General features: G+C 42.7%; 1 protein-coding gene across 2 annotated transcripts in view; it reads right to left on the minus strand.

Moving 5' to 3' along the window:
- Window positions 1-6628, minus strand: part of PCDH9 (protocadherin 9) — an 827532-nt gene extending 820904 nt beyond the window's left edge. Inside the window, exons 1-2 of one of the 2 annotated variants that reach the window (XM_039886821.1) lie at window positions 6007-6628; window positions 1622-4792 (exon numbers count right to left, since the gene is read on the minus strand). In XM_039886821.1, the coding sequence (XP_039742755.1) occupies window positions 1622-4657 (3036 nt within the window). In that variant the 5' untranslated portion in view covers window positions 4658-4792; window positions 6007-6628. The remainder of the gene's footprint in view (window positions 1-1621; window positions 4793-6006) is intronic. The other variant, XM_039886822.1, reaches the window with a different exon arrangement.
- Between the last annotated feature and the right edge of the window lie 2729 nt (window positions 6629-9357).

Genomic DNA, 9357 nt, shown 5'->3' on the forward strand with positions numbered 1-9357 from the left:
CTGACTTTAATTTTTTTCATTCTGTGCATTCAGCCTCTAAGTACAGGTAATTTTAAATTGTTCTAGATATTTAATTTTTTCTTTTAAAAATGTAGATTTAGTTGTATAATCACAGACATTACATTTAATGTTCTGGGAGTATCCACGTGCTTCACTGTCAAAATTATTTGTATAAATATCTTATTACCACGAAACCTTAAAGTCACTCCAGAACAATAAAACACTAGATGGTGAGAGGGAAATTAAATTTCAGTAAGGCATTCTACTTCACCCCACCCCCACCAAAAAACAAGAAAAGGGAAAACTGTTGAGTTAATACTGCCTGCAAATTTATTTTGCTTTACTGGATTTTCTGAAATCTATATGTTCCTAATTTTCAACAAATTCAGACGGGCCACCACCACAGAAGGACTTAGTACCAACAAAGGTCGAAGTTGGATTACAAAATCCAGGAAAGGTGGTGTGGTGAGAGCTAACCACAAAAGAGCAAGCAAATGAACTGAAATGCTAGTTGCTCCAGAGCAACTGTCATTAAATAAAAGGTATCTTTGGCTGTAGTACCAGCTTGATCACTCCCTCCCCCTTTGCCTTGATCCTGCGGGATTGGCACCAGGCCAGCACAAGCGACATGATACCCTAGTGCCATCTACAGGCTCTTATTGACACTCAAATTTCGTGGCAACAGACAAGCACCAGTGAAATAAATTAGACAGCGCTGCATTTAAATCTTTATTAACAAGGAATTATTAGACCTAAGAAAAACTAATTCTGGATTTGGTTGAAATGAGTTTCTCAGCCTCTTAATCCCTCTTCATATGGCATATTTCACAGTTTAAAATGAGTTATGACAGATCACTTATGCATTACTAAGATGAGAGAATATTTACAATGGATTCATTCTTTTCTGTATAAATCAGTTATATCAAGGAGAAAGCATTACTTCCTTTTTTTTTTTTTTCTTTGAAAGAGTACTTTGGCCATTGTGGACAATCTGCAAACTTTGCTATTCAATACCCAATTTACTATATTACAATAAAATCATCTGAAATCAAAGAGAAGACTTCCTGTATGGCTTAGGTGCAATCTATCAACAATCATGTGCTTCACAGCTGATGTACATTTAATATTCTACTATCTTGTTTAGAGACTAAAAAAAAATTAACCCCTTTAGCAACCACAGCTCCAGCATAATTACAGTCAGACCTTCAAACACCATTTAAAAACTTGAGATTTGAAGGTGACTTTTTAGATCAAAAGGTAATGTGAAAATCTTGAAGCAGTCAATTTGGAAAGCCCAGGAGCAGAATTTGGCATATCAGGACAGGTTTTCTTCTTCAGCAAACACTATCTTGGGACATTTTGGAATAATTTCCTCTTTTCATCTTTTGCCATTTGAAAGAAACTGGTAAGTTAAATAAATTCTCAGAACTCAGAAATTTCAAAGCTGTTCTAAAAATTCTTGACTGAGCCCCAGAGGAATAGAAAAGGGGTCAAGTTTTTTTTTTCCCTCTTTGTAACTAAGCTAAAGTTAGACCAAAACAATAGACACACTGGCACGTTAATACTGGTTGACTGGGCACTTGTATGCAGTACTTATAGACCAGTAAAAGTGCTCGTTTACCTGTCTGGTGTGTAAGGGGCCCTTTGTCTTGAAGCCTCCTTGGGAACTGCACTCTGAGGCACTGAAGTGATCTGAACTAGTGGAAGAGCGTTTGGAAAGGGTGTCACAACCCCCGACAAAGGTGTTGTCCAAAGGGAGTTCCTGAATCACATGATGCTTTTTCACGGAAACTGGAGTGTCTGGTTTAAGATGAAAAGCAGGCTGTGGAGAAGCAGATTTGTAGTGCTTGGCCAGGTCAGGGCTGTTGGGCTTGAAGGTGGTTGGAGGTGCCGGACCCCAGTCAAATCTTCCTATACTTTGCTCCTCCAGCTCAGCTGGCAGGCTTATTGTCCCATTGATAGGTTCGTGAACTGCGTCATCGGGTTTGGACTCTTCAATTGTCACAAAGTTCAAAAGAGAGCTCTTGGGAGACTTTCTTTTCTTTCTTTTCTTTTTCTTATTTTGTTTGTTCTCCTGGTTTGGGGACATCCATTCAGCCCCTTGCTTGCTCCTCTGAGCTGCTTTGAACCTTGATGCATGGCGACAGCGCACCAGAACCGTGACGAAGATCACGACTATGACCACCATGGCACCTGCGACGATGGCGATCATGATGGTGAGATAGTCCTCGTTTTGATAGGGCTGGCTACTGTCCCCTATGTTCCTGTCCAACGGGGTCTCCATAGTCCTGCGGATCAAGTCATAGATGTAGGAGGCATTCCCGGCAGTATCGTTAACGTAAAGAAAAACGAGCACGAGTGTGTGCAGAGACTTAGGGTACCCCAGGTCGCTTATGTTGACCACCAAACGGTGCAAGCCCACATCGGTAGGTGCCGGTTTTTCTTCCAAAGTAATGTTGCCTGTGACTGGATCAATCCGAAACAAGCCTTTGTTGTTCCCACTCACAATGGTGTACTTCAGCTCAGCATTCATCCCAGTGTCAATATCCACTGCGAAAACCTCTGCGACCACGGAGCCGGGAATGGCTGAGAGGGGCACCAACTTAAAAGAAGTGTTAGAAGGTGGAGAAATGACAACTGGGCTGTTGTCATTGACATCCATGACATTGATGGTGACTTTTGCAGTAGAGGAGCGTGGTGGTTGTCCCCCGTCGGTGGCTTTGACATCAAAAGTATAGGAACTCTGCTGCTCTCTGTCGAATGAGACGTTTGACTTTATGACTCCAGAATAGGGATCCAACACAAAATTATCATTGTCGTTTAGAATGGAGAGAGTCACAGCTTTATTCTCGCCAGCATCTGCATCTGTCACTGTGATTACCCCCACAGTACTATACTTTGGCAGATTCTCAGACACAAAAAATTGGAAATGATTATGAGTAAACTTGGGGCTATTGTCATTCTCATCCAGAACAGTAACTATCACAGCCGCTTGGCTTTGGAGGGGAGGGGTCCCATTGTCCCTGGCAGTTACTGTAAAAATGAATCGTTCTTGTTCCTCTCTGTCAAAGACTCTGGAGGCTGTCAAAACTCCTGTCTTTCGGTCCAGATCAAAGAAGGAGGCATTCGGTCCAAGCTGATAAACAATATCTGCATTTTTCCCACTGTCTTCATCTGTGGCACTAATAGTTGTTAAGTATAACCCACGTCGGTTGTTTTCAGAAACTGACAGCTCAATTACAGGCTGGTTGAAAATTGGTGGGTTGTCATTTTCGTCCTCAAGCTTAACCCTTACCAGGGCAGTCTGATTTAAACTGGGCTTGCCAGAATCGGAGGCAACAATTTTAAAGCTGAATTCTTTGGTGCCCTCGTAGTCCAACAAAGAGGAGGTCTCTAACAAATATTGGTTGTCGTATACTGCCTTCAAATGAAATGGGACCTCTCTTTCAATAAAACAGATCACTTTGCCATTCACATCTGTGTCCTTATCTGAAACTGTAATTAGGGCAATCTTGGTATTGACAGGATCTTTCTCAGATAAATACACTGTGCCGTTGATGGGACTTATAATGTACCTGAGGTCTATGTTAGGAGGGTTATCATTTACATCAGTGACATTGATGGTAACGGTTGCTCGAGCTGGAGTGGAGCTGCCATCACTGGCCAGCACTGTCACTTTGTGAATGGCTGTCTCCTCTCGATCTAAGGACCTCTGAACTGTAATCAGCCCAGTAGTATTATTTAAAGCAAAGAGTCTTTTGGTAGCAGGGGCAACCTGGGCACCAAAAATGTACCGGATTTCAGCATTACTGCCTATGTCTGCATCAGTGGCATGGAGCTGAATTACAGAGGTGCCCACAGGAGCATTCTCTGGAATGTGGACCTCCACCTGACCCTCCTTAAACACTGGCCTGTTGTCATTTACATCACTTACTGTGACCTGCAGTATGGCTGTGCTGGATTTCTGTGGAGTGCCTCCATCCTCTACTTTGATTTTCATCACATAGGTATCTTTCTGTTCTCTGTCCAAGTTTTGCTGAACAATCAATTGCGGCCACTTCTCTCCCTCCGGAGTTTCCACGATATCCAGTCCAAAAACACTCTGCCCATTTAACAATTCATAATGCTGTACACCATTGAAGCCTGTGTCAGGATCTGTTGCTGATGGAATTGGAAAGCGGCTGTTGATCAAAGTGTTTTCTGGAATGGAAATATTGATGACAGGAGATGGAAACATGGGGGCATTATCATTGGTATCCTTGACAATTATTTTTATTTTGATCAGCCTGAAAAAATCATTGGGGAGGATCACCACCTCAAGTTCAAAGAAACACTCATTCTCCTCAGCATAAGAGGCTCCAGCACAGAGTTTTTCTCTGTCTATTCTATTGGAGGTTGTGAAAATTTCCCCAGTGCTACTGGATACTTTCACCAAAGGGGCATCCCCAGCTTTAGAAACCAGTCTGTAGACAAGGCTGGCACTGGTCCCTGTGGCAGCATTGATGTGAGAAATGTTCAGATCCTTTGGTATGTTTCCTATGGGCACATTTTCAGGCAATTCCTCTCTAATAGTGTAAATAAGTTCTTGAGCTATTGCGGAATCCAGCCTTAAACAGGCAATCAGAGCAGCCAACAGGTAAAAATCCCTCAGGTCCATGATAATGTATTTATTTTCTTTTCCTGGATTTTAGGGTTTAAAGGTTTCCACTGAGGAATGATGCACGGATTGCAAGAGGAAGTGTGCATGGACCGGAGGATGCATTACATCTCATCGCTTATTTGGAGACAGCCACTGTCAACACAATTGTATAGACAATATTATTCTTCAGTAAATAAAAACATGCAGTCGCGAAATATCACAACACATTTTCCACTGTATATTATTAGTAAACATGGCAGTTAGCTCTGCCACTGTTTGCAAGTTAACTCTGTGGATAAAAGCACTCAATATCTCCTGCTTGTTGCATTTGCCCAGAAAAAAAAAAAAATGAAATTATCTACTTTTGAATTCAGGACAACTGCTATTTTTACCTGTATTCACCCACACTGTTTTTCAGGACACTGTTTAATTCAAAACATGCATTCTTGTTCTCTTCCTCCCCTCCCCCTGGCTTACCCGCCTCCTGGCTTCCAACCCACCTCCCTTAGTTTTTTAGGTGCAAGTAAAAAACACTAAGTATTTAGCTATGGTTCCTGCTAACTGCTTTGTCACATGTCAAATGTGATGTGTTTTCTTCTCTGCCACACTGAGTCATCTCTTTCTTCTAAAAAGACTATCTTTTTCTGTCCCCCCAGTTCTCCAACTGCCTTCTAATACAATCTTACTGGGAAACAAGCATCGGACATGCTGCTGCAGCATCAGAAGCGATAGTCACCGGCCACTACAGATTATCATTGCCTAAAAGCACAACACCAAGACTTCAAATCTATTATCCAGACCTTGCTCTCATTTCTCCATATTGCCAAATTATCCCCATTAGAATTAATAAACATATTAAAACTTTATGAAATAATAATATAGGATTCCTTATCCTAGAGGTGGAAGAGTGTTGAAACGTAAGTGAAACGCAGTAACATTTCCATGTAACAGCACAGTATTTTCTACAGAGCCTAAAAGAAGAAAAAAAATGCAGTTTCTTAACCCCGCTCTCCAGTTATAATATTAGTAACATCTGCCACACATAAATACTGCAACCCAATAATGCAGGTAAAAAGGCTTCTGCTTAAATGCTTCTCTAACTGCAATTTAAATGGGTGCAAGTCTCCAGGCAGCTACCCACTTGAGTAGAACTGGTCAGTTCCCAGGCTCTAATCTTATCTGCATTAGGCTGCACGGTAGCTGATGCCCGTGATTAGTTCCGGCAGAGTGATGCAGGTAGGGATGCAGATAAAGCCTAGTAGGTGAGCTCTGCCCCACCGTCTACCAATTACAAACATCCCTCGTCTACACTGAGAACATATCTAAACACAGAATTTACAATTGTGCATGCGAAACTTTACACTTACGTTAGTTGCCTCAACCTTTCCCCTTTCCCGGTATGCTGCAGTTAGGAATGATTTGTTCCAACACATAGAAAGCCATGCATCTGGTAGCACCAGTTTGGGGAGAAATCAGAAGCAGCAAAACGCTTCCTCCTTGTGAAATGTGTTGCTTTGGGCTGGCAAATTAGCAACTCCAGAGAACAAATTCACAGATTTGTCGTTAGTCATTCTCTCCACATTTCCTCTCTATTACCCACGAGGTCTGGGCTCTTCTGGTATTTAACACACACAACATCCAGTTGCACTTCTTCAGCTCAGGGATATTTTCCACAGGATCAAGCATACCATTTCCATCCGATGTCAATACTGCTTAAGTCTCTAACTTCTTGTAGGAAACGTCAGAGTTGGGGTGATGGTGATTCTCCGGCTGCTCTCCGGGGTGACAGTGGCCAGAAAAATTCCTAATCGGTTATCTCTTTCGTGCTTCAAAGACTCTAGGGCGCTCCTTCCTGTCTTGCTTGCTCTCCCTCTCTCGCTTCTCCTCTGCCCCTCTCTCCTTCTCCCTCTCCTCTCCTCTGAACTGAATTTCTTGATATAACTCTCAATAAGCCCAGAGGGAGGGCGTGACGGCACGAGCCCCGCCCCCCGCCCCTGATTGGCCCGCATCTTGCGGTGCGGCGGCCGCAGCCGGACGCGAGGGAGGGGGCACAGAACAAGGCTCTGACTGTCTCCCAGCCTCCCCTCCTCAGCGCCCCCTCGGCAGCTGCAAAAACACGGAGAACTGATCCCGGCCCCGGGAGAGCCGGCTTCCAGGAGGCGCACTGAGCATGCTCAGCAGGGTCCTGCCCGCAAGAGAAGCGCGGGTGCTCCTCCGGCGGGCGCTGAACCAGCTGTCGCAGGCGCAAGCGGAGCTGGCGGCTGCTCCCTGCCGTTCAGGGCAGCGAACGCTCAACCCCGGCAGTCAGGCGAGCCCCGGTAGGGGCAGTGCAGGGGGCAGGCGGGGCGAGCAGGCGCTGATCCAGGGAGCCTCCGGCACAGCGGCGGGCGGATGTGGGGACGCCAAGGGGACTCAGCTCTGTGCGCACAGTTCGCATTTCTCTTTGCTAAATAGAGAGGCCAAAATGCAAAGATAGGCGAGTCAACCTGGGGTCCCAGGCTCGAGATGTATTGTCGCCCCTCGGAAGGGAGCATGAGCCAGTAGATGCCCGGAGCGCGGTGAACCGACAGCATACCCGATGCTGCAACTAGAAGCTTTTGCTGGCAGAGACATTGCCAGGAAGGGCGGAGAGGGCGGACTTTGAAAGGTCGGGCAGAGAATATTTGAATTTCAATCGAGACTGGAAAGAAAAATAATTTGAGCACTCCCTGCATGCAGGGTAAAGGAAGCTGAAGGGGAGAGGGAAAGTGGCAGCCTCTGGGATCCCTTTGGTCAGCCCTGGGCAGTCTGGTGTGCGGCGCTAAGTCTCATCTCAGAGAGCAGCGGCGGCCGAACGTGGCTGTCTTTGCACTTCTGCTCCCGCCACGCCTGGGAACCCGCGAACCCGAGCTCGCCTGGACATGCGGTTGCAGCATGCCCCGCTTCCAGCTCACCTAACTGCAAACTTTGCTTGCGAAAGGTTGGAAGGAGTCCCGTCCAGCTGCTCCCAAGCTATGGAACATTTCCTTTCCCCTTGCACTTTCTGCTGACTCCAACTTTACACGTAATACTTGTCTTTCCCTGTGCAATTCATTTCTCTGACTCCAGTTCTGTAGCGCGTCCTCACGCATTTCTCATTTTCATACAAGGGCTGAATGGAAAGACTCCCGAAAGGATTAACCTTATTCCTTAAATACTTTCCCGAAAGCACTATCTATCTGTGATTGATCTTTTAAAATCAGTAAACCACGAAGGTTTACATAATGGGTTGTACCTAGAACAACAGATACCTGAGTAAAGTTCAAGGCTTTAATAATAACGGTTCACTTGGAACAGGAAAAAAAATTATGTGTTTTGAATGACCTATAAAGGTTTTCTGAGAAGGTCTTAATGCGTGATTGAATAACTTGCTCTAACTTACAGGGAGGATAAAGGGCATTTATTTTAAACCTCTGTGTTCCCCATTCTGTACTGGGCTGTACATGCGTTAATGGCTCTCCACATAGTTCTCTACTGTGATGGCATGTACAAAGATACTTCCTTTTAATACAATGGTTTTATTTTTCAATATGCACACTTATTTTTAGATATTTAAGTTAAAAGTAAATATATATGTATCACTAAACAAACCCACCAAAATGAAATATTGCAGAAAATTACTATTTAACCAACTCAATTGATATTACAATTTACTGTTTTCGATGAAAATGTAAGTTTTTTTTTTTTAAATTTAAACTTCTCTTCAGGTCAGAATTCAAGGGAAAAGTGCATGCCGAAAGCCCACTGAAAAATAGGTTGTTCCTTTATATGTGAAATACAAAACAGGTTTCTTGTAGGCTATAGGTTGATATTTGTAAATAGACAAATAGTTCTTATAATAATATTTTGTATTAGAGTACACAAAATTTAAGAATAAAAAGGATTGCTTAAATATCTAAAAGTAAAAAGAAAAATATCACTTCATACAATCATGCAAGTGAATTGAAGATTTTTATCTTATCACTATGAATGATCATTTTGCCATTCACAAAATCTACAATTAAAGCTAGTTCCAATTGTCACCTATTTTATTTTCTGAACTAGTTTAAAACAATAAATGAACCATCATTCTGATACATTTACAATAAACACAGCAGCACAACCCCTTTCCAGTTCACTTCAGATGCATCGCAGTTATCTCACATTCCTATTCTAATCATACTGTAGTCATTTCAAAGTCATGTTGCAGTCATAACACATAACTTAGCAATAATTAAACATTATTACTAAGCAAAGTGATTTCTGTTTGCTAAGGGATAGCTTGATTTGTTGTCAGAACCCATTATTACCCTATGCTCATAAATGAAATCTTAGCATGAACACAGATGAAGGTTGAGGAAGAAAAAAATCATCCCATGATTAAATTTATGACCATGGGACTTAAATTAACAGAAACCATAAGTCAAAGCCCCCTAATGAGGTCTGCCTAGACTCTTTTCACAGGAGACTAAATATTATATAGAAATAAAGCTTCTGACTTCAGTGCATTCTATCATATAGGTGTTTATTTGGCCTATCTAAATTACTGGGATTCTTCAACTAATCATACTAGTTTTATCTCTTAAAGCAAGAATAGTTAAAGCTTATTGTTTGCCCTATTATATTCCAACTACTAAACTCCAGAATGAGAACTGTTATTACAGATCTTATTAATATTCAAGAAGAAAAATATAAAGGGTCATATTTCTAACTCTATCATA

This window comes from Pteropus medius, unplaced genomic scaffold (assembly GCF_902729225.1).
Source record: "Pteropus medius unplaced genomic scaffold, Ma_sr-lr_union100, whole genome shotgun sequence".
Taxonomy (NCBI): Eukaryota; Metazoa; Chordata; class Mammalia; order Chiroptera; family Pteropodidae; genus Pteropus; species Pteropus medius.